At 39.1% G+C, this 26,822-nt stretch overlaps 1 protein-coding gene across 1 annotated transcript; it reads right to left on the bottom strand.

Moving 5' to 3' along the window:
• Positions 1–1,201: 1,201 nt before the first annotated feature.
• Positions 1,202–21,066, bottom strand: LOC124392618 (sphingosine kinase 1-like). Its single transcript, XM_046859805.1, has 5 exons — positions 20,431–21,066; positions 11,598–11,747; positions 5,774–5,868; positions 5,017–5,132; positions 1,202–3,596 (listed from the first exon to the last, which is right to left on the bottom strand). Exons 1-5 carry the CDS (start codon positions 20,837–20,839, stop codon positions 2,744–2,746), a joined length of 1,623 nt encoding a protein of 540 aa, XP_046715761.1. The 5' UTR covers positions 20,840–21,066; the 3' UTR covers positions 1,202–2,743.
• Between the last annotated feature and the right edge of the window lie 5,756 nt (positions 21,067–26,822).

Genomic DNA, 26,822 nt, shown 5'->3' with positions numbered 1-26,822 from the left:
CAAACATCAAACACCAAAAGCGTATGATTCTATAAATTATTATTATTATTTTTATTTTTTTTACCAAGCCATTCCATTTAAATACATTTTCTAGAGCTGGACAAAAATATATGAGTCACAGTGATAATAATCAAAAACTGGCACTTATTTCTACATACACGGAAGGTTTCGCTAAAAATCAAAATGGAGTCATGGTTGCGCCATGTGGTACCGCCGAAATCTGTGAGAGGAAACTCGTAAAAAAAAAATACATCCAATTTAAATTAAAATCACGAACAAAAAATAACAAATTACAGTACTTCTCATTAAGGTGCAAGAGTGCAAAAGGTGCAAATGAGCTCAGATTTTGGTCGTTCATTCACGATAAACGCTTATGAGCTGTTTTAAGGCGGAAGGGTTCACTTTTCCTTCTACATATTATACATATGGACACACAAACTAACTGTATCACACAAACTACTTCTGAGGAGGAACAATGAGAGAACATTCTGCGCTTCGTAAGGCTTAAGGTGAGGTGAAATCACGAGGCTACTGAGGATCATGTGGATACAAAACCAGTGTAAAACATTAGTTCATTACGGAACGACGTACGGCTTGAAACGTGGAGTTGTAACGTTCAGTCTGCAGTGAGTGAGATCTTGGAAGTGTACCTACAGTGTGATTTTTCTCTTTTGGTAGAAATTCTGAATGTTTTGTTTGTTAGATTAGACTCGTCTAATCTGTCCCATGTATAAAACTGACCCACTATGTTCTAATTAGCTAGCAAAAAATGCACGTAAATCATCTGCTAGCTCGCTAATATTCAGCTAATACCTACAATTCCTTGTACACAAACGCAGTCAAACAACCATATAATGTTTAATCACTAATGTTTACACTATGGATGTAAATAGACAATATATTGACAAAAGTATTGGGACACCTGACCTGACACCAAAGCCAGCTCTATGAAGATATGCTTTCCATGGGCTGGATTTTTGTGGACGTTCTCCCGCTCTAGAGCTCTAAACCTTATTGAACACCTTTGGGATGAATTTTTCATGCTGACTGCACCCCAGGCCTCCTCACCTCACCATATCAGTACCTGACTTTACTAATGCACATCATCACACAAATCTCCATGAAATCTAGTGGAACATCTTCCCAGAAGAGTGGAGCTTCTTATAAGAGCAACTGGGGACTAAATGTGGAATGAGATGTTCAAGAAGAAGCACATAGCAATGCTTAGGTGTCCACAAACCTTTGTCCATATAGTATTTTGTTATGCTTTATATATTATTATATATCGAAATCTGAAACCGGAAAAAAAATTAAATAAAATTTCCGCTCGAATCGTCGGGATCGTCTCTTTCCCCTTGAGGAAACAGCCAAGGTCGTGACCTCTGGTTCGATCCCACAGTGAAGTGCACAGCAAAAAAAAAATAAAAAATGTCATGAATTCTACACGTCATGTCTTGCTCGCTACGTTCACTATAACGTCTGTCTTTTGAATAATTTAATGCCATTGATTATACTCAGTGGCTGAGTAACCACAGGTATTACCCATGATGCAGTAGTGCCTGTGTAGTGTCTCTGTGTAGTGTCTGTTTAACGCGTGTCTTTCTGTGTGCTGATTTTGCAAACTACTGACACCTCCCTCGACAGCCGCTATTTAATTCTGCACCAGTGTTTAATTGTAGCTTAAGGCGAGTCTGTAGCTCCGCCCCCTTCCCCCTACCTCACCCTTCTCCTTGCACACGACCAGCACGGATCATTTGATTCGTCGTGTTGTGATCAGAGCATCACTTTACTAAGACTTTTTAACAGCGTTAGTACTAAATATCATATTATTTGATCAATCAAACTATAAATATATAAATGTTAGTGAAACGCAATAATCTCATCTTGCCACACTGATAAACAGAAGGTCCATGTTGGGATTGGTGTTTAGATGATGGGGGGATGTAATCAGCACAAACCAGCTGGGTTTCAGACTGGGTGGGGTTTGGTTTGTGTGTGTGTGTGTGTGTGTGTGTGTGTGTTTTGCAGAGGGAGGAAGGGGTGTTGTGTTTTAAGCTTTCGAATCAATGCTGGTATCCTAGATCATGCTTTCGGATACGCCGTGTATGACCTCATCAGCTAGATTACTTGAGTAGATTAGTAAAGAATGCGAGGAGCCTGTGAGAACTTTGATCATGTTTATCTTCAGGACGAGCCTGTGGAGCTAGCATTGTGAGCGTTCTTTGATTAGCCAAGTCTGGAACTAATAAAGCGCTATTTTTGTACCACGTGATCATTCGTAGTTTTATGTGTAGACTTTTATTTCAGTCCTGTACTGGTTTATATATAATATATCAAATATATTAATATATATATATTGCTCCTCATATAAACGGGGAATAAACAGAGGTATAAAAAATAAATAATTGCCACTACTATTAGTAGCGCTTTAACAACAGCAGTAGACATCAATCACACAGTAGAAGTCGTTGTTTAGCTCAAAAACTGTAGTACCTCACTTCAAAAACCCTGAAACGATGTGCTACCAATAACAAGTCAAGGATTATGGGGACCGAGTGCTATTACAATAAAATTTCTCCTAATGCTACTTGTTAGAAAAAAAAGGAAGCCCTTTCCTGATGGGAAACATGTCCATTCCTTCGGTACTAACAATAAATAAAAAAGTAAATAATTTTTTTTTATTGCTTAATTACTAATTGACTGTAATCTTCCGCAGTTCGTGGATTTCTACGTGCTAATCAGGCTACCCGGCTATAATCCTCGCAAGACTGCCGTGGATCTGCGCCTGCACCGGACCGTATTCCACTGCTTCTCCGTCCACAGTGATGGTCCCTTTGGGTGAATAGGGTTCGAGTCGTAGTGCGCGAACTTTAACGTACACCACAAAAGGGCAGTTTGTGCTCAAGTGCGCACCTTTCTCCATGGCCAGGAAGAGGCACAAGAGGGCCTGACGTGAGATTCCCGCTTTCACGTAGATCAGGTGCATAACGCCGTCGTCCAGTCTGGATGCAGGGGCAGCTATCAAGTCTTCAGCAAGGTGGGACTGGTACACTGCCATCACCAGGACAAAATCCTCCTCTTTGACCACAGTCCAATGTGCTGGCACAGGCTGGTCCAGAGGTACAAGGAGGGTATCAGGGGGGCCTTGTGTGGTCCCTGGTGACTCGCTGGTCCAGTTGGGTTTGTGTGCATTGTTCGAATTGCATGAATTGTGCAAGAGGTTATTTTGACAATTTAAAGTCCTTGACAAGTGGGAATTAACCGATGATGAGTTGAAATCATTGCTTGTCGACCGGACGTGGCTCTGAGGGGGTTGAGGCTCCTCAGCAGGAAGGTACGCGAGTTTTCCTTTGTACACCCTCAGCGAGGCGAGGCGCACTAAGGTACCCATGGTGAAGCGAGCTGCTCCGACGTGACGGTACTTCTCGCTCTCGATGTCCACGTCTGCCACAAAGCCCCAGGCCAGGGATAGGAAGGAGAACAGGCGCTGGCTGGATCCCATGCAGACGGAGACGAGGTCCAGATGCGACACCAGGCCTTTACACAACATGAACCCACAGCTCACTAGTAGTTCCTCACCCCAAACTGGCTGTGCACTGTGAAGGAAAAAGTTATGTTTTAATTCGGGCTGTCAATCAAAAAAAATAAAAATCGCATGATTGTCATTAGGTTCCGTTAATAATTGCAATTTAATCGCACATTTTTTTTTTTTTTTATTGTTGGTAATTACTCTATTACTATATTTCCTCAGTAGCTAGTACGCCGACAGAAGGAATAACAAAGATGCACTTTTCAAATAATTTACGGACAGACTAGAACATTTATCAGGTTGCTCCTGACCTGCTGGTCATATATTTAAAACCTCTGACTCCAATATATATTATATTGCCCTATAAATCTATTTTTAACAGTGTTTATTTTCTAATATGGCCGACTCAGGAAACAAAGAGACTCTGCCCATGTGGAGGACCCTCCCCTTTATTTGTCCATCAAGCTAACAATCTGCCTCAGGGGCAATTAGATCAGTTTCCTTGGGGTTCCACTTAAACTGTATTCTCACTGTCGTCAGCTGATTTATTTTAAGTTCTTATGAAGTGCCGTCTTTACTATTTAATGTTCCGTACCTTGTATGGCTAATAAATAATGGATTCATCCATTAAGTATATTGTCATTTATTTCTTCTTTGACTTCTGAGCAAATGCATGAGACTATGGATCGAGATCATCAGGGTTGATTTCCTACAGACACTTCCTTTATAATGCAAATAACATATTCCCAACTTGGTGTGGGGCATTATAACTGTCTAACACTGGACTAATGGAACATATATGTAGAATTTAGTAATATATTAGCATGATATGATTATTATATTATTTAAAGACCACATTTTGTCAATCATTATTGATGAGGCAGTCCCAAGGTGTAATAAGAAGTGGTTATCAAAAAGTTTTGACACTAACAATGATAACTGGTGCTATTCTGATCACGTCTGCGATTTCATCACTGACAGCAAGCTAGAACGTAAAATTCTTCATGAAACTGGGCAAATCTCCCACACAGACGTTTGACACGGCGCACGTTTGACGTCTGCTGATGCGCGTTCTTCAAGAGTGGAAGACCATCGCTGGAAGACGACGAGAGATCAGGAACAAGCTCAACCCCCGAAAATTCCCAGACCGTTCGGCTACTTGTGCATGATGATCGTCGGAGAACAATCCACATGATCTCACTTCCAATCAAAGATGAAAATCTAGCTCAAAGGTCGCCGTTATGACACCGTTGCAGAGACATGACCCGAATCGCTGAAGCTGCTTGACACAATTCCAAAAGAAGATTTCCAGGACACGTCTCGGAAGTGGCAGGAACGCTGGGAGCGCTTTTTTAAAGGTCATAGTGTGAAAACATAGATACATAAAGTACTTTCTTGTAAATAGAGCTCGCCTCCAAACTATTTGATACCACCTCGTATTTTTTCCCCGAGTCTGCACATTCTGCAATATATCTTAAATCAAGTACCCAGAGTAGTAGTGCATGGAGGCAGCTAAGGCATTCCCCGAGCCCCCAGGCAGGATGCCGAGAGGAGTCTGAATAGCTTTCTCCCAGTCCTCCCTCTCCATCAGACCGTTCACGACCTGCATATACGCAGAGAAAAATGTGCTATGATTAAACAACACGCATGCTAGCATGCAAAAGTGCTGAAAAGATTCCATATGAATTTATGATTTACAAATATACTAATACATGGTTCCAATTTGCAAACCAAAACATTTAATGAGGAAGAAAGAACCATGTAGATTGGAAGCATGAACATCATTAGACAACTGTTAAAAACAATAATTGCACTTAAATTATATGTAACAAAGACTAAAGAACTCTCACGGTTTCAACTTCTCACACAAGGAGCTAATCCCTGTCATGTTTGAGTTACAATATCCATGAATTCATAAAACATCCTACAAGATCAGGGCAGGTTCACAGCATAAAAAAATCGTTTACCACCAAAGCAAAATGCAAGCAATGAGTTACATTCAGAAACCTCCAAACAAGAGTCAGTTTGTCAGTTTGTCTGTTATTTAACACTGTGGTTTTCACAGTCCTGCTGTTGTTTGTCTCTTTTCGTGAAAGTTTCCTCACATGACGTTCATCTAAACCTGTCAGTTTCTGAACATTCCTAAACCAGCCTCTGGGCATAGGACACGTCCGTTTGCTGTGGTTGACTTGGCAAGTGTGTGGAGTCGCTAAGGTATGAGGAATTCGCTGACGGTGATCTGACCTCAAACAGCAGCCCGTCTCCGGACATGATGACCACGGCGTCCCACTGGGACAAGTCCGCTTCTCGTACCAGCTCGCGGGCGTGGTTCTGACGCTCTGCAAACAAATGAGAAATGTGGCGTCGAAGTTGTTAGTTATCGGGGTGTTGTTGGGTGTTTTGTTTGAGATTGAGAAATCAGAAAAACTCAAATTTTAAAGATATAATTCAACAGAAAAGGCCAAAAAGAGAAATGTGTAGGGAATGTGTAGAAAAGGACAAAGTGCTAATATTTTAAAAGGTCATGAATTTCCTAATTAATTGAAAAATATTTTGATAATATTTAAACTATAGCTAATTTGGCAGTTCAGGCCACTCAGATTTGATTCCAACTCAAGATTGTTTCCAATGTGAATTTGTTCGATTTTGGAAAAAGAATTGGAGCTCACCAGCAGGGGGCATTATTTGTAGTTTGATACTTGTTAAAGCAACAATTAAATGTTTTATTTTTTAATTCTAAATGCTAGCAATAATTGTTGGGGTAAAACTTGTAGTTCTCACTTCAATGCTTGGGGATGTCATTTCCACTTCCTCCTTATTTCAAATGTACCTTGTTAAGCTTCAGATGATAGAAATAGAATATGACCTCATTTTGCTTTCCTACAATGCCTTACATAATTTGTTAGCAGGGCACGAACATGTCAGCTATCATCTCGCAAATCTGGGCCGGCTTTCCCTTATCTCACAATTGCCCCTCATTTGTTTCTAAACATCACGCACCAAGCCTTGATCTTCGTGGTCTTGTTATGTCTCAGAGAATGTGGCTCTCTGGGTTTTCTTCGGTTAGCTGAGTAACATAATGCTGGGCCCCTGAGGGAGGCATCGGGTTCTCCTCCCTTTCCGTTGTCATGTTCCTGCAGGACAGGCAGGGAATCAATATGGCCTTTATCTGTCCAATCACATCACATTTCCTTATTCAGAGCCTCTGTGTGCACATGAAACAGAGGGGAAACTGGAACTGGAGGAAGATGAGAAAGTGCCTGGGTTTCAGGAAAAAACGAGCGCAAGCTACTGAAAGTGGGTCATGAAGTAGAGAAGTATCTTTAAAAAGTTCCTCACTGTCTGCAGCCATTTTGTTCACAGCACAAATGCACTTTACAAACATTCTCTTTACAAACTTTCGCGGATACAAACAAACCTGTTCATTTTCATTTTAATCATTTTATAATTTTTTTATTACTTACTACAAAATATTGTATACACTATTTTGATCATTCCGATTTATTTTAGTATATTTTATTGTTTATTTGATAGTATTTATAGCTCTTACATCATTAGGAGATTTGCGTATTCAATAACGAACACAGTAACAACTCACGAACAAAAGAACGTTTCATTCGTAAGGTCGTAAGGGATCGTCTGGAGTTTTGATTTCAAGGTAATCACATTACCTGGATTCACTTCCTGCACTCATTCTTACAGTTTGTTCAGGTCAGACATGCAGACATTTCAAAAATTATTATATTTACTCAGTTTTTTTTTATATCTGAGGCAAAACAAAGTGGAGACTTGGTAGTTCGTTCTTTGGGCAACTTTCAAAAAGTTAGGTAAAGCCACACACAATACCAAACTGCCACAGTCAGGCCTTTGAGTAAACCCTTCAGGGGGTTTATATAATGCCTGACCCTGTACTCTGACCCCAGCTTCCTAAAGAACTGGCGCATGCGAAGAAACTAATTTCATATGACACTATGACTCAAGGGCAAAGAAAGCAAACATGGATGAAACCTCGCCAAGTCTATAAAATGATATCCATCAAGTTAAACTTAGAATGTGACCCGTCCTGAAGTGAGGCAACACTACGTAGTACACTTTGTCTCTCAGAACATGTCCACGCTAATATGTTTTTGTTTAAAAATACATATTTTTCTCTCTATTTTGACCTTCCGTTCACACTCCGACGGCGTTTTCGGTCAACAATGCTTTCGAGAAACGCTTTCCGACGTGGCTAAATTAAAAAACGCAGTTCACTGCATGTGAAAACGGAGGCTTTCAAAAACAAACACGCGTTTTTATTCATTTGCGTGACGTTCCAAATCGCCAGAAAGTAAATAAACGGCGGGCAGAAATTACGCAGGTCAAAGCGTGTCAGGTTTTGTTCATTTACGTTTACATTTGCGGCATTTAGCAGACGCACGTGTCCAGAGCGACGTACAAAAGTGCTTTAAGTCTCTATATTCTCAAAAGTCTGGTATCAGGTCTGTGCTCAGAATGTGCCCTGGAAAGGAAAATTCCCCAAAGTCTGTTCTTCTGTGGAGATGTTTGTGCTAGCATTCGTTTAGAAAAAAAGCCCTTTTGAGCAGTGTTTATATGTACCAGGACAGCCAGGACAGCAAAAAAGGTTCTTAAGGCACTGAATGTTCTGTCCGGCCAGAAATAATTAATATCCCCAAAAGTCTCATTTGCTGACTAAAATAAAATTGCGAAATAATGAATATTTTAACACGGAACACAACGTTAGCTATGAAAAGGAACCTCTGTGCTCCTACTAAACACTTAATCAGATTTAGCTAGCTTGTTATTCAAATGTATCGCATCCAAAAACAATAATTTGTTCCACGCTAGCTCACTGGATTAGCGGCTACGTTTTTTTTGTTTTTTTTTTTTGTGGACAGACATGAACAGCTTAGCTAGCTAATATTGCTGCGGTATCTAGAGTGTAATGATAACTATCTACAACTAGCTAGATGCTAATTATGTGTATGATTATTATCTATTTCTCTAGCTGACTAGCTAAAGGGGTTACGGCCTTTACAGCTAGCTATTATTTCTGTGGTGTATTGATGATCTACTGTGTTTAAAAATAAATCAAAATAAATCTATTTTTACTTTTCAGTCATAAGACATTATTAGATTATAGCTGTTTGTTTGTGTTTACACTAGCTAGGTAATATTGCTGTATTATGTAAATTTTTCTTTCCCTTTCCTAGCTGACTAGCATTCTTTGAAGATAAGCATTTCAAGCTTTTTTTTTTTTTTTTAGCTAACTAGCAAGCAGCATGCTAGTTATGTGAATGGATCACACTAAAGAACGATATTTATTTTTCCCTCACAGGGAATCTTTTCTCAAAGCGAAGGGGAAAGCACTGCTAATCTGGTCCAAGTGGAAAAAGTATATACAGTTCAGACCAAAAGTTTGGACACACCTTCTCATTCAAAGAGTTTTCTTTATTTTCATAACTATGAAAATTGTAGAGTCACACTGAAGGCATCAAGGGCTATTTGACCAAGAAGGAGAGTGATGGGGTGCTGCGCCAGATGACCTGGCCTCCACAGTCACCGGACCTGAACCCAATCGAGATGGTTTAGGGGTGAGCTGGACCGCAGAGTGAAGGCAAAAGGGCCAACAAGTGCCAAGCATCTCTCGGGGAACTCCTTAAAGACTGTTGGAAGACCATTTCAGGTGACTACCTCTTGAAGCTCATCAAGAGAATGCCAAGAGTGTGCAAAGCAGTAATCAAAGCAAAAGGTGGCTACTTTGAAGAACCTAGAATATGACACATTTCAGTTGTTTTACACTTTTTTGTTATGTATATAATTCCATATATAATTCCACATGTGTTAATTCATAGTTTTGATGCCTTCAGTGTGAATCTACAATTTTCATAGTCATGAAAATAAAGAAAACTCTTTGAATGAGAAGGTGTGTCCAAACTTTTGGTCTGTACTGTATATATATATATGAATATACAGGAATATACACTTCGATCTGGATACTCAAGCAGACATTCCACCCTGAAAAAACTCATTTTACGGAGCCTTATTTCCACATTTCCTGTGAAGACTTTTTGCTCTGCTGGCGTATCTCAGATACGTGTTTATTTACAGTAGAGTTCATGTTACTCAGTAGTTACTCAGTGATCTCGATGTTGCAAGCGAAGGCGTGTCACTCGTTAACATTGTTCACCTTCTCTCTCACTGTGGCTCCTTATCGTTTTCCCTCTGCATTTTTTCCCCCACATTAATCCTCCCACTCACTCGTTCTTCTCTCACTGGCCCTCATTTATCACACTTCAGTCATGTGATTGTCACTGAACTTGAGCTGTTAAAGCAATGCTGAATAATAATAATAATAATAATAGTAAGTAATTAATGAATAAAGTCACACAACAAACTCTTTCTTACACATGCATATTTTCTTTCTCTTCTTTCCCTTTAAAAAAAATAAAATGTATGACTGTTTTTATGCCTCTTTTATGTCTGGTCTTTAACCGTATCTCTCTCTTTCTCGCCTAATCATTCATTCTTTCTCCCCTCACTTTTCTTTTCGCCCTCTTTTTCATTCTCTCCTCCGATTATAATATTCTTTCTTTCTTTTTGTTGTTGTCCAAACACAGATTTGCCCTGTTTTTCTTCTCTTTATCTGTCTGCAATTAACATTAAATCTTTATTCAGCTCCCTGGATATCCTCCCTTCTTCTCTGACTATGTGTGTGTGTGTGTGTGTGTGTGAGAGAGAGAGAGAGAGAGAGAGAGATAGAAAGAGAGAAAGAGAGAGATGGATAGAGAAAAATAAAAAGGGTAATTTGCTACTCTGAGTAAAACGAGACTTTTTTGGACTCAGTTACACTGCACAGTGACTTAGGATTAACCTCTTTCACACACACACACACACACACACACACACACACACACACACACACACACAGAGATTAAAACAAAGACGTGCTGTACTACGCTGCTTCTCGACAGCAGGTCAACGTTACTGTGCTCAGTGTTGTGTAAGAGATCGAAGCAGGTCTCGAACCTTCAGCGTGGCAACCAGAGACAGCCGACCCAAATCATTTTCATTTCAGTGTGAAAGTGTTCGCTTTGTACTTATATGTATGAGAAGGAAGGAATCCAATCTCCAACCTGCTCTCGTTAACTGCTCCTGATCTATTTCGAGGCTGCTTTGGAAGAATAAAGTGCACCACTTCCTGTAACTCTGAGATACAAATGGACCGAATGCAATTTACAGAATATTTGGAGGTAAAATATCTCAATTATCTTTAATCCGTGTGTGTACTACTGATCATTTGTACGTTTTCTAGTAGAGACGTAAAAACACCCTACAAGAGAAAAACAAAAAAAATTTAATTCTGACCAATCACAGAAGAGAGCCAGGAAACGCACACAAATTCGGTTGGCGTGAAAACGTTTGCAATGTAAAACCAGCTGAGAAACTTTGACCTTAACTTACTCTGGTACAAACTGACAAATAAACTCCAAATAAATCTGTTACAGCCTGCGTTTACAATAAAATAATTTCATGAACTTGTGTGCATTTTGTGAACTTGTGTGTTTTCGGGCCAAAAAACGACAAATTTGCTTCACACTCACATGTCAATCGCATATAAACTGTGAACCTGTTTAAGACACGTTTTTATATCCAGAAACACCCACAGAGCAAAAACAAAATGCGTTTAAATGGTAAAAAAGTCCTCTTCCAATAAGACAGCTCAGCCATCGCAGCGAATCAGATCCCACAGACCCACACAAACTTCTTTTATAGCTTACAACTAGTGTTTGTCCATCACTGTGGGGTCCAGAAGTCCAAAGTTGATGCCAAGATTGAGTTCTTCTCGATAAGTTTTATATAAAACCAAAAAAAAAAAGCAAAGAGTAATTCAAAGGCCAGTCGAGGTCTGGATTCTGATTGGTCAGAAAGTTTGTCATACAGATTTATATTACTATGATACTGTTTCTACAGTAACAAAGTTTGCAGGAACTTAAATATACGTGTGTGTGTGTGTGTGTGTGTGTGTGTGTGTGTGTGTGTGTGTGTGTGTATGTGTGTGTGTTCACACCTGTAATTTGAAGTGTGTATGTGATGTCAGCTTCCTGTAGCATGCGTTGCACATGGTTGTTGAACAGAGCTTGGGCCTGACCTTTACCACTCTGAGGGTTTATCAGAACCAGGAACCTGCAGGGCCTCCTGACATCCGCACACACGCTACCTGATGGATGGAAAGAGAAAGAGAGTAAGAAAAGAGAGAGAGAGAGAGAGAGAGAGAGAGAGAGAGAGAGAGAGAGAGGTACTGTGTCATTCCTGGAGTGCCATGGACATGCTGAAACCCGCAAAGCCGATACCGAAACACTCTTCAAACCTTTAGAAAAGAATGTGCTGGCACAAGCTTACAGGAATACCTGAAATACCTTATTGACATCATCATCTTGTATTGTTTATGAGAAAAGAGGTGTGTGCTCATAGCATTTAGAAGATATATCCTGATAGTCGGCAGTATTATAAGGGTGCGTCTCACAATTATTAGCACCTTCTAGAAACACAATATAGGCAGTGCAACTAAGTTTGAACATATAGGAACCCAAGCCTGTTTTACTGGGGTATAATTACGGTGTGACACACAGGATCAAAATTTTGGACAATCCACAAATGATACCAAACCTTCATAAAACGATTCTACGGCTGTAGTACATGTTTCAAAATATCTGCTGTTTAGGTAATAATTTAGGAATGTTATAAAATTAATCTGTACAGAAAATCAAAAAATCTTTAGAGGAAACTCCAGCTAACACCCTGCCAAGGACCAAAATTTGCCAGATCCATGAAGATATGTTGAGGTGGAAGATCTCCTGCTATAGAGCTCTGACCCCAAACCTATTAAACACCTTTGGGATAAATTGGGATGCTGGAAGGTAAAAGAATACTGAGGATGGAGCCGCCAAGAAGGAGAAAAAGAGGAAGACCAAGGAGGAGGTTTATGGATGTGGTGGCAGATATAGAGGACAGGGGGGGTATGATGACGGAGGACCCGCTGTGGAGCAGCCAAAAAAGAAGAAGGACAAGAAGAAGAAGAAGGACAAGAAGAAGAAGAAGAAGAAGAAGAAGAAGAAGACATTTAATTTGATATAAAGCAAATAACAGGGTGCCAATATTTATGACAATACCCAATCAAAGCCAACACAATGCTCAAAGTGTCTACAGAAGATGGTTTTGATGCCATGACACAAGCAGGCGTGAGAACCAGCTCCATCGACAGAACCAGGACATTCCACACACACAGTACTGGGAGGAACCGGATCACCTCGTGCTCCATGGACTACAGCAAAACCGCTAAAACCATGAATGAGGTCTTTGATGGACGGCAAACGCCTACTTGTTAAAACGCAGCCTCCTGGTGTGAGATTTTCAACAGAACCAGTGAAAGAATTTTTCCATAATGATGTTTGGGGAAGTATTAAAAACAAACACAGTTTATTTTGTAAAAGGAACCAGGATTCGCTAAAAAACATCCGTTTCTGTGGAGTCCAGAAGTCTGAGGTTAATGCTGAGAACTGAGAACATATAAAAACGAGTATAAATGATGTCAATAAGTAACTCAAAGGCCAGTCAAATTCTGATTTCTGATTGGTTAGAAGGTTTTAACATACAGATTTATATCATGTTACTGTTTCATGTTAAAATTTATGAAAAGAGTCTCCAATGTCGGAAGCAAAAACAATTACAAAATAATTCTAAAATGTGCGACATCTCAGAAGATGATATCATTATTCCTGATACTGATAACATCCTATTTCTCAACATTATTTTCGGTATGTTGCCCAAAACTGTAAAAAAATTGAGCAATAAAAAATTCAACTAAAAAGTAGCGTAGCGTAAAGATTCCGGTAAAGATTTAAGTTTCGGGGGAAAAAAAGACAAAAATCTAAAACCTAATCTTTAACTCTATAAACTAGAGTTGGGTAAATATAAGCATATAGGATCAATATTGCGATAAATTATGCAACGATACACAGTCCAGAGATATCAGAGAAAACTGTTTTTTTTTTTTTTTTCTTTGAAAAACTAACAAGTAGAAAGTTGCTGACTTGACGTTAAATCTGTCAATTAACTTGTACAATTAGGTCAATTTACTGTTATTCATTTTCTCTACATTCAGAATGTCTCTGGACTGCTTTTCTTTCTAAAAGCCATTCGACTGCTCAATAGAAATGCCCGGACTGATACACACACACACACACACACACACACACACACACACACACACACACACACACACACCCCGCACTGTCCTGAAGGTTAGTTCAAATCCCATCACTACATGCTGCCACTGTTGGCCCCTTGGGCAAAGCCATTAACCCTCAATTGTTCAGTTGTTAATTAATTGTTAGTCTCTCTGCCATGAGTCACATTGTGTTGTGTTGTTTACACACATGCACTTTATGTACTGTTGTCTGTGTATGGGTCTGTTTGCTCTACTTAGTCTATATGCACCATGGTCCTGGAGGAACGTTGGAGGAACTGAGAGAAAATAGCGAGGGGTGAGGAGAAGATTCAGACCAAAGAAAATGACTTCCATGAAGTCCATGAAAAGTGTCCAAAGTTTGGGATCATTTCAAACTAAAAGATAAAGAAAACACTGTACAGTGTGTTTACACCTTTTTAAAGTGATTTAAAACAATTTGAATTCTTTATTTGGATTTTGATGAAATACGTCAATTAAATGAACTAAATGGGTTTCGTTTTCACAAATGTTCTTGTAGGCAATTTTAGTAATAAAAAATAAACAATTTCTAAAAAGTAACAATTACTTGATTAAGCGATGGAATAATCAGTAGAAAACTTGATTACTAAAATAATCGATATTAGAGACAATAAAAGCTTGAATTAAAGTCTCACAAAACCCAATTTTTCATATTTTGCCAAACAAAAAGCATCATAATAAAAAAAACTTTCACCTATGGTGACGTAAACATCTCCCACGCCACTATTAATTCTCGGCACAAGTCTTTTCTCCCCAACAAAAGTCATTTGTGGAAAAAAAAACAACCCGAAACCCCGTGCGCTTCTCTGGAAGCTCATTCTCTTTGCGTCCGTCATTGTTTTCCCTTCTACAATGCACTGTGTTCAGCTACACACACTCTGTTCTAGAAACTCGTGGCTATAGATGATACCAGACCAGACACACACACATACACACACACACACACACACACACTGTGCGTTCTGAATGAATCTTGAAAAAAATAACACAATCTAGTGGAACATCTTCCCAGAAGAGTGGACTTGGTTGCTAAAAACCAGTCTGTGTGTGTGCGTGTGTGTGTGTGTGTGTGTGTGTGTGTGTGTGTGTGTGTGTGTGTGTGTGTGTGTGAGACCTGTTAAACAGGTTGCTCTCGCTGCTCAGCTTCACCTCTACAGCATAACTAACCCAGAATAGAAACTAAACCATTACAGATGATAGAAAAGTGTAGAATTTAACACTTTAAACACACACAAACACACACACACACACACACACACACGTTGGTATTTTTTTAAACCAACATTATTCCCGAAAATGACCATATGAATCTTTAATACAATGTCATTAAGTAAATCAGGTCAAATCACTTCCTTTAACAGATCAGTTTACTCTGTGTGTGTGTGTGTGTGTGTGTGTGTGTGTGTGTGTGTGTGTGTGTGTGTAGTTTCAGGTCTGTAACATACTGAGGTCTTATGGATCTCTGCTGAGGTTGCAGCAGTAAATGTATACAGTACGATCCATATTTTATTTCCATTTAAAATACAAATAAACGCATTTAATTATTTAATAAATTATTTAATTTTATGTACATTTTAAAGAATTATATTATAACAGTTTCCTTGATGTTCGTTCAGATGCTTGTTTGCATTTTTAAATACTTTAAAACACGTCTATTATATTAATATATAAAAATAGAACACTTACTGGCGTACTTGCACCCTAGCATACTTGGATAATAGCATACATTCATACTTTCACACTAACATACATCCTAGTATGAGGCTAGTAGTAATGTTCATCTTACACTGTAGAACTGTAAAAAGGAGGAGTTTTAATGGAACTGGAGGAATATGTACGCATTTGTACTTTTTACTAAGGTACAGGAACGATGGACTTTTAAACACTTATCTCAGAGCTGATAACTGAGACGACGTTATTAAAGCGACAGGTGATCATTAATTCCCTCAGCAAGTGAGGCATGACCAGAACAGAGGAGATTTTAATTAACTTGATAAATTGCATATCTGTATACCTGCGTATGACATTACTAGCATACATGCACCCTAAGATCCTTGTACACTAGATCACTAGCAAACATACATACTTTTATGCTAACATTCATGCTAGTATGATGCTAGTTGTAATGGTAAACTTACCTCACATACTTGCACCCTAGCATACTTGCATCCTAGATTACTAGCAATGACTGCATACTTACATGCTACTGTAGACTACCGGCTTTCTGCACACTAGATTACACGCATACCTAAAATACCTGCTACAAATTTACTAAGAAACATGAACACTAAGTTTCTAAGACACATGCATACTTGCACACCCGGTTAGAAGCATACCTGTACACTTGTGCACTAACATACTAAACCTGACATTTCCTGTGTATGAGATTATGAGCATACTTGACTTGCACACTAACATAAACACACAAGGCACTTGCATACTAAAACTATTGAATGCTTGCATACTTGTGCACTTAAAGCAATAGGCAGCTATATACCCACATGTAAGTGTATTTTTGGGTAATTCCACCTCCTACAATATGATTGGTGATTACTGAGCAGTCAGCCAATCAGAAATTCAGGTGAATCATGTTCACATGGCAACCCAGCCAAAACACAAGACAGACTCCTCGCCCCAAAAGTGGCTGTTAAATTGAGAGTTTTAGCCACATTTGCCTGTGGTCTACTCACACACACACACACACACACACACACACACAACCCATAATTGCACACTCTTTTAAACAGAGACGCCGCACAGTGTTTTAGATGAATTATGGAGATCACTGTCTCAATCCAAGAAAACTAATATACACAGGAATGCACACACACACACACACACACACACACACATGTATGTGGTGTATTATGTTCTTTAGTTAGTGTGATTAAGTCATTGTACGCATTCTGATATACACAGAAGTTTACACACACACAAGGGCATGTGGAAATCAGTTCCCTGAGAAGTATAAGTACTTTTATAGTAGTATAGTATAGTATAGTATAAGTACTTTTTTAATAGTATAGTATAGTATTATATAGTATAGTATACATACTTTTATAATAGTATAGTATAGTATAGTATACATACTTTTATAATAGTATTATATAGTATAGTATACATACTTTTATAATAGTATAGTATAAGTACTTTTATTATGTATAGAAAACGTTCTCCTTCTAAGTTCTAATGTGCAGGAGAACAGAACACTGTACGGAAAGAAAGAAAGAAAGAAAGAAAGAAAGAAAGAAAGAAAGAAAGAAAGGAAGAAAGGAAGAAAGGAAGGAAGGAAGGAAGGAAGGACGGACCGGAACAACCGTATGCATAATTCACCCAGAGTTCATACATCGCTACTGTTACTGTTCCTACTGAAGTTCAACATTTAGTACTTGTACTCGAGTAGAAATTTAAAAGGAGGAGTTTTAATGGAACTGGAGAAATATTTAAGCATTTGTTCTTTTACTCAGGCACAGGAACGATGGACTTCACCCAACACTGGAGATATGATTATACGACTTTTAAACCCTCGTCTCAGAGGCGATACTGAGAAGAAGTCGTATTTCACTCGCGAGCGTCAAAGCCACGCCCAGTCAGGACGGAGATTTTCTCAATTTTATTGCCAATTAGTTAAGTAGAAAAAAACAGCAAAGCTGAAGATGAGGAGACACGATAACGCTGCAGTTCTTATTTCAGTCTGAACTCATTACGCATATAAATTAAACCGTGATCCCTTTTGATCACCAATAAGAAAGATGAACGTTTAGTAATCCAAAAAAAGGCCTTTGTAATAATCCAGCAGCAGAGATCTCAGGATGAGCCCCAGTGTCATGGTGTGTGCAGGTCTGATAGTTAAACTGTAAAATAATTGTCGTATCATATAAGGAGTCTCCAGCATGAGAGGAACAGCTATAAAGTGATTTTCTTCAGCATCTTAAACAAAAACAAACAAAACCAAACTCAGATCCTGCAGAAGCGACACCCAAACAAACTGTGTTGTTTGTGTACACGATTCACTTGTTGATTGTAAAAACAGCGTTACAGTTTGGATCCTTGAGGAAGGAAAAAGTATTGATAGTTCATCCAGTAGATGTTTGAGAGTTCTGCGTCTGGTACTGAAACATACGTCAGAAATAAAACTGCTACTGTAACCTGGCTGACTGATTATTTTCCAGCAAGTCGCAGGGTTTTATTTCTCTTATACCAAAGCAAGTTTACTTTTCTTTATAATAATTTCTATTATAACACTTCGATTAAAAGTTTATTATAAATTTCTGCACTACTAAAAAAAATAGTGTTAAATATTTTTGTTATTCTTTAAATTGTGGGTTTTTTTTGTAATATTAATCCCTAACTTTGCTTTTGTTTAATCTTTTTATTTGCTTTTTTTTTTTATTATTTTGCATTATTTATTTATTTATTTATTTTTAGCTATTTGTAAAACTTAGTTTAAATGCGCGAAAATTATTAATGTATTTCATAAATTAATTTAATTTAATGGATTAAATGTATAATAATTATTATTATTAATAAAATCAATATTATTCATTATTTTCCTTTTTTTTCTTATTGTAAAGCTGCATTTTAAAACAAACAATATTATTATTTTTTTAATCAAATAAATTCAGTACTTTACTGAAACAACATTTCTGTGGGCAATAAAATGATAATGAATATTATCTGAGACGGTTCCACCTTTTGGATGTGTCCTACATAAGAACCAGTGTCCCTGAAAGTGAAACGTTGTGTCCTTCTGCTGATCTCGTAATAAAAAAGCTGAACACTGCGACACTCTGTAACACAGATGAAGGCCGTGCGGTCGCAGCGAGCAGTTCAGGCCGGATCTGTATCAGAATGCCCATGGAAAGAGACGGATGCGAATAAGTAGAGATATTTTCAATCTTTACCAAACTCATGGTATTTTTATCCTTTCTAACATTGCGGTGTCTCATACAGGAAACTTGAAGCCCGAAGATAAGACCACTCGCTGTTTTTTTCCCCAAACTGCTACACAGTGACACTCTCCTGTACAACCATAACGTATTAGAACCCTGATTCCACGATGAACTGCACTTCTCCCGAAGTTATTAACAAATCTGTCCAATCAGAATCGGGCCTAATGGTAATACCAGGTTACGTCTATGTTAGCTATGCGCTTCGTTATGAGCTAGCTAGCGAACACACCGTGTTCATCCATTGAACAGTTTTAGGGTTCAATGTTCACATCACAACGAAGTGTTTCTGAACATCACTCCTCCAACAACCTCAACCACGACCAAAATTAGAACAACTCTCCTTTTTTTTTCCACACAGCAATTCATCACGAGAAGAAAACCACAGAGCCATAATGTGGACGTGTCACAGTGACTTCACGCTGAGACCTGACAGCGTTGCGTCACTCGCGATGTGTCATGGAAGGGTTTGTGGAGCGACGATATTTCTCAAGAATAGAAAAGAGAAGAGACGACTTCTCAGTGTCCAACGAGCACTGCAACTGTAAAGGATGATATCTACAATATTTCAAACACTTGTGACCTCAGCGCTATCTGCCCTCTTCTACATACAGTGTAGCTTCCACTCGTTTTCAGCGTGATAACACGTTTTTCTCCATGTCAGATTGGAGCGCAGTGTGTAACGCAGGATTGATGACCTTTTTTACACACCTGCATGCAGACACTGAGCTCCACCTGCTTTCACTGTGGGACACAAAACAGAGTTTCTGCACCACTGAACTCAGGAAAATTCCACGGTGTTGAGTTTTAACCTCTGCAGCGATGAAGATACTCTTACAGGGTAGAGTTTCTGGAACAATGCGCATCAGTGTGGCCCCACGTGTAACGAACACTGAGGGTGAGTGAGTGGAGTCTACAGGTGCGAGGAAGAAAAATGGACTTCTGTTCGAGGAAAAAAACATCGGCAGGTTGTCCTAAGAACAGTCTCCCTTTCTTATTAACGGGATAAATAACTGAGGCTTTCTTTTTTTCTGTTTCCATTCATCCGCTTTCTTTCATTCTTTCTTTCTTTCTTTCTTTCTTTCTTTCTTTCTTTCTTTCTTTCTTTCTTTCTTTCTTTCTTTCTTTCACTTCTCTTTTTTTATTATTCTAGGTCACCATTTATTTTTATAATTCATTCTTTTCTTTCTTTCCTTTCATTCACCAAGATTTTTTTGTTCATTCATTCATATATTCATTCATTCATTCATAGTTCTTTCTTTCTTTCTTTCTTTCTTTCTTTCTTTCTTTCTTTCTTTCTTTCAACTTCTCATTTCATTTTATCATTCTATGTCAGAATTTCTTTTATAATTCATCCTTTTCTTTCTTTCCTTCTATTCTTCCAAGACTTTTTGCTCATTCATTTATTAATTCATTCATCGTTCTTTCTTTCTTTCTTTCTTTCTTTCTTTCTTTCTTTCTTTCTTTCTTTCTTTCTTTCTTTCTTTCTTTCTTTCTTCAGTCCGTTTATTTCGTTAAACTTTTTAACTTTTACATTTCTTCCTGTCCTTTTTTCGCCTTTTTCTATGTTAAATAACTCATATAAATGTAAAGGTCTAGAACAGTATCATTTCTGAGATCATTCTAGACTCGGTGTAGATCACTAACATGTCCCTCAGGGGGGAGGGTCTGGTTCTGGAGCGCACCTGTCGGGAGTGAGGAGCCCTGCCGGATAGCTCGTGCCCATCTCTGCGCCTCCTCCAGGTTTGTCCGCGGGTCCGAGCTCCCTGTCACCCGGAATCGGAGCTCCACTCGGCAGCGCCTCTGAGCAGAACTCAGCCCGGCCCAGCGCCTCCTCACTGTGTAGAAGAACACCGCGAATCCCGCGCTCGTGTCCGCCCCGACCTCCGCTCCGTACGCGCAGCAGCCGATGCAGTCCTGGAGCTCCAGCACGGTCACCGCTCCCGGTTTCCCCCGCCCGGTGCCGACCTTCTGCACCGTCAGCTCCCTCTCCGTCAGGAGCAGCGTGTACCGGACCCGGGCTTCACACGTGAACTCACCCCGCATCGGGAGCGCGGCGGCCGCAGGGTCCCACTCCAGAGTCGCGCTGTCCATGCTGACGGACCCGATCGTCCCGTACAGCTCCACTTAGACTGAGTGTGTGTGTGTGTGTGTGTGTGTGTGGAGTTACAGATGAGTTTATTGTACTTTAATCTGCAGAGAGGAAAACTGAGACACCTAGTGGCCAAATGAAGCAACAGACTTCAAACACCACAACACCTCTATTCTCATTTCCGTCATATATTTAATTTCCCATCATTCATTCATCCATCCATTCATTCATTCATTCATCCATCCATCCATCCATCCATCCATCCATCCATCCATCCATTCATTCATCCATTCATTCATCCATTCATTCATTCATTCATCCATCCATTTATTCATTCATCCATTCATTCATTCATCCATCCATTCATTCATTCATTCATCCATCCATTCATTCATCCATCCATTCATTCATCCATTCATTCATTCATTCATTCATTCGTCAATTATATTTCAAGCTTTCTTTATTTTTTTACATTTTGCATTTCTTTCTTTCTTTCTTTCTTTCTTTCTTTCTTTCTTTCTTTCTTTCTTTCTTTCTTTTAATTAAAAAATACATTTTATTTCTTAAATACAAAATTATGTCCCTGTTATCAGCTCTGTCTTCAATTCCGAACAAACTCAGTTAATTTTTTAATTATTTTATTAGTTTAACACTAATCTTGAACCAGAAGTGAAAATTGTATGGAACAAAATTTGAACACTCTGGTCAAACAGAGAGCAGGACAGTAAGACAAAGACATACAGTCAGACAGACAGACAGAAAAACAGACAGTCAGATAGACAGTTAGACATACAGTCAGACAGACAGTAAGTCAGACAGTAAGACATACAGACAGACAGACAGACAGACAGACAGTAAGATATACAGACAGACACACAGTAAGACATACAGTTAGACAGATAGACAGATGGTAAGGCATACAGTAATACAGACAGTGAGACAGTAAGATAAAGTCAGACAGACAGTAAGATATACAGTCAGACAGACAGTAAGTCAGACAGTAAGACATACAGACAGACAGACAGACAGACAGACAGACAGACAGTAAGATATACAGACAGACACACAGTAAGATATACAGTCAGACAGACAGTCAGACAGTAAGATATACAGTTAGACAGACAGACAGTAAGATATACAGTCAGACAGACAGTCAGACAGTAAGATATACAGTTAGACAGAAAGACATATAAACAGACAGTAAGACAGACAGACAGACAGTAAGATATAGTCAGACAGACAGACAGTCAGACAGTAAGATATACAGTCAGACAGACAGTCAGACAAACAGACAGACAGACGGTTAGAAAGGCATATGATGAACACATGTTAAAATGTAGAAATGTTTCAGTGAGACGTGTAAAGACGTGGTTATAATCCATCCTGAACAGGAAGTGGCTACAATTTTGTTATAAATATGGCACTAGCTCTTTTGAAAAGACCACAAGTATTTAAGTATAAAGTGTGTTTAAGCAGTTTCACATGTACCTCTGCGTATTTGGTGTCCATCGGAGATGTCCTCTGAGACACACCCTGACACACAACTGCACAAATGAAAGTCGACAGGACGTGGATGAAGACATATACAATGCGCTCAGGTTTTTGTGTGTGTTTCAGGACAGTTGATTCAGCAGCACATCAACGGCTAAAGATTTGCACAACGTTTGTGTGGAAACCTGCAGCGCATCATCAATTCAGTGATTTTATTTCACTGCAGTTGTGTCACTGTTGACTTTCTGTCAGATTGAACTGGTCTGACCTCTGACCTTTGTCATCAACTAGATGTCCTGGTTGCAAGACTGCCGGTCGCTGGATGTTTTTTATTGTCTGCACCCTTCTGTGATCAGCTGATTAGATAATTACATGACAAGCGGGGGTGCAGTGTTTATTATATTACTGCTTTCATTCTCTGCCCTCTTCTTCTTGTCTTAGCTATGTGGAAGAAAGAGGAGAAGAAAAGAAGATACTGTCTGAGACATGACACCGCCTTCAGGATGGTTCAACTTCTTGACCAAAGAGGAAGAAGACACTGAGACATGACGCAGACCTCAGAATGATTCCACTCCCTAACTAAAGAAACCACAGGGTTATTTTTACAATTCCCACTTACAAGAAGTACAAAAAGACCTGATGCAATACTATAGTGAGGGGAAAATCTATCTATCTATCTATCTATCTATCTATCTATCTATCTATCTATCTATCTATCTATCTATCTATCTATCTATCTATCTATCTATCTATCTTCGTTTCCTTCTTCCTTGCGTTCTTCTAACACTCTGATGTGAAATTGAATGTGAAGTTGACACTGGATATAGCTGATATCTGATCATAACGATGTGTGTGTGTGTGTGTGTGTGTGTGTGTGTGTTTCCAACATCATGCTGAACTCCTGTCTGTATTACACTACATGATGTTTATACAGGAAAAGCCTCCAATCAGCACAGCACAGGAAGCGTGTGGATGTTTTAGCTTGATGAAAGGAGGACTGTGGAATCTCGGCCACAGGAAATCACCAAAAATTGGAAACATCTACATCACCACTGGCCTCTCTGCCACATCACGGGCATTCCTGGGAGTCTGAAAGAGAGGAGGAGTGAACTAAATAAAATAAAGAAACAAAGGAAGAAAGTAAAGGATCATCATGGAGTAAACAGGAAAAAAGAAAAGAAAAAATATGCAATGAGGTAAACTGCGCCCCCTAGTGGCCAAATGAAGCAACGAACTTTACACACAAAAACCACAATCCCTCTATTTTCATTTAAATGTAATTACCAATGGCAGTGATCAGGGGCAGCAAAGTCTTCTCTCCTGAACACTATCAGAAGCACTGACCTACATTTACACCATAAATTCTAATATTTGTTCCATGAAATTGTATAAATTTATTCCCAACAGTTTTTCCTCTTCATTTCGTAGTGTTTCTCTGAGCTGCACTGCTTCCAGTACGTGTATGTGGATTTTAGATTATTTTGTCCAATCAGTTTTCAGACTCTATGTGCTGCCATGTCGATCTAATCTGCCCAGAGCCTTCAGAATCAGAGCCTTTTTTTTCTTACCAAAGTCTCTTAAGAAATAGCTCTGTTTCTAGATTTCATATACTCTTTATGAGAATAGCGTCATCATTTTTCCGTCTTCTGATTGGTTGGTAAGAGGGAAACTGTTGCAGCCAAGTTCGACTGACAAAACACGTGTAGCTCTGCACACATTAATACATCTGGGGTAGACGCTCTGTTTGTCTGTCTGTCTGTCTGTCTGTCTGTCTGTCTGTCTGTCTTAAACATTTGCTCGCAGATTCTACAGGCTTTCGGGTGTAGTTACTCGGGTTCTCCACTAGATGGCAGCAGCTGTTTTGAAATAAATCTGACTGGGTTTGAACACTTTTCTGATGTTCAAGAACACCTTGTCCTGATGAAGCAAGGAAACATGAATTCTAGCTTCATAATCTTACCGAAGATACCAGAGAAACGACTTCATACTGATTTATTAGACTTGGGATTACATTTTAATGGGAAGTGTTGGAGAAACAGGACTAAATCTCTAAATGAATGCTAATGATCAGCTTTATCTCCTCAGTCAGATCTAACAGATTCTATACAACAACTTATAGATTTCACTTGTTTTGAATGTAACAAATCATTCAACCCTTTTCTACTTCCAGCTCGGATAAAGATGGAAAGAAAAAAAAGCCTGTAGGTGCAAATGAGCCTCTACCTTCAGGTTCTCTAAAGGGTTTAGATTCCTCTTCCTCTCATTTATTTCTCTTGTCTTGTCTCATCATGTCATTGTGTCTCCTCATGTCTCCTCTCTACAACTCAACGTCTCTCCTCTTATCTTTCTCTTCAGTGGTCTCTCTCACCCTTCAACATCTCTATTCTCATTGGTTTTTTTTTCTCTCCTGGTATCTCCTCTCCTCCTTGTCTCCTCTCACTTTGTATCTCCTCTCCTCCTCACTCCTCTTGTCACCTCTTCTCTCTCTCTTCTCATTGTCTCCTGGTCTATCTGTCCTTTATTCATCTGTTCTTCGTGTCTCTTCTTTCTTGCTCTCTCTTTATCTCTTGACCCTTTTCTTCTTTTCTCTCCAGGTTTCTCCACATCTCCCTTTTCTTTCCTTATTTCTCTCTCTCTCTCTCTCTCTCTCTCTCTCTCTCTCTCTCTCTCCTTAATCTCTCCCCGAGCTGAATGTCTGATAAGCCCAGGATGTTTTTTTACGTCAGGGCCTGAGATCAGACTTCAGGTTTCAACACATAACTGGACATCTAATTACCTGCTCACGTCTTCACAAATGAAAAGCCACAGCTGAATTATTCACAACTGAATCACACGGTGTGGGGTGGAGAAGGAACAAGACGGATGAGGACGAAGAGACGGAGACAGAAGGAAAACCAGAGGATAGTGGACGATAGAGAGAGAGGATGTGTTATAATAATAATATAATGTAAATCAGAGGAGAAAGAAGAAGGAGATAAAACATTTATGAATGCAATATTTTACCAACACAGAAAGAGCAAGAAATTTAAAACACACACTTGTGAGGTGAGACTCATTAATCACCATGACAACAGAGAACAGGAAACACTGACCTTATAAGGAAAGTGAAGAGACAATTACTGAATTTATGATCTTCTCTAGACTGACAATGTTTTTATTTGGAATTCACAAATGTTCCTTCAACGTTCCTGTGATGTTCCTGTAACATTTCCAAGGAGAGCGAACGTTCTCTGCACATTGTATGATAATTATTTCCCAGAACACGTGGTTATTGAAATGTATTAAAAAAACGTTTCCTGTTGTGTGTGCAGGAAGTTACAGCTCTACCTCTGCCATGTTAATCTGTATTCTATGTGACTCTCAGGACACGCCTCGATCTCCATAGTGTTGCGATACGACATATTCATGAGAAATAGTATGCATTGCGATACAAATGCCACCTTGTATCCGATGCACAAATCGATGTATCACATCGTTAACTTTTTTGCGAGTTTTACCATCGCTATTTAATATAAACCAGTTAATGAAGATGTTCTGTATATAGTTGATATATACAGTATTTAGCCTCAGTCCATATAATCTGTATGTTCGTTAGCATGACATGCTTTCTGTGCCACTCTCTCTGTCATTACTGCCCTGCTTTTCTGTGTCATTAAATTAGCTGAGTGCTCTGCAGGGCCTTGGGTTAGATGTGGAAGGCAACATCGCTAATGACCGGGCCTCTGCTTCACTCCACAACAAAACAAGGCTTTCATGGTGACATCCGAGAAGCTGAAATGTCGTCTTTTTTATCTGCCTGATTACAAGAGCACGCATCCTGAGTTACCTGTCTATCAGCTGAAGCCCTGCTTTTGCTCTATCACTCCTAACAGCACTATCTGAGAGTACGAGGTGCTCTGGAGACCAACACCTGATACTTCATGGAGCATGTTTCCTGTGATGGATCTGCCTTGGCTTTCCTCCGTCCATGTCCCAGATGGAATAAACGGAGTTAATCCAATCACATGGCAATATGGTAAACAACAACAGCGGGACAGAGGGAGGCAGACGTCGGATCATTTCTCCATTTAATCAGGCGTCGTCTTATTGGCAGTGCACCGAACTCAGGGACAGGAGACGTCGCCGAGGACGTCTATAAGAACCTCAAACTCTCTCTCTCACTTTCCTTTTGTTTAAAAAGTGATTAGAAAAACAAGTATAAATCATTTTTTATAAAGTTTTACCTCTAAAAAAAAAAAACATCTGAATATTTAAAGCTTTTTCCTGAATCGGCAATTAAATTTAATTTAGCAAACAGTTTTTAAAGAATTAATAAATCATTTATTCACTTCATAGTTTACATTCACTCAACAGAATTTATTCACCAGTTTACTTACACTGACTGAAAGCTAGCATTCACTCGCTTTGCTAGTTTCAAATGATAGAATGGAACGTTTTATATGTCTTTCGCTTTTATTCGCTAGTTTAACACCACTTGCTAGTTTCAATCTTTTA

The sequence above is a fragment of the Silurus meridionalis genome, chromosome 1, assembly GCF_014805685.1.
Source record: "Silurus meridionalis isolate SWU-2019-XX chromosome 1, ASM1480568v1, whole genome shotgun sequence".
Lineage (NCBI taxonomy): Eukaryota > Metazoa > Chordata > Actinopteri > Siluriformes > Siluridae > Silurus > Silurus meridionalis.
The sequence above is the reverse complement of the archived record's forward strand: the minus strand, read 5'-3'. Positions and strand labels throughout refer to the sequence as shown.

Coding starts and splice junctions, on each gene's coding strand:
- LOC124392618 (XM_046859805.1), bottom strand. CDS start 20,839: ATGGACAGCGCGACTCTGGAGTGGGACCCTGCGGCCGCCGCGCTCCCG. Junction 5,869..11,597: donor ATACACACTTCAAATTACAG/GTGTGAACACAC, acceptor ATTTGTTTGCAG/AGCGTCAGAACCACGCCCGC. Junction 5,133..5,773: donor GAGACGGGCTGCTGTTTGAG/GTCAGATCACCG, acceptor GCGTATATGCAG/GTCGTGAACGGTCTGATGGA.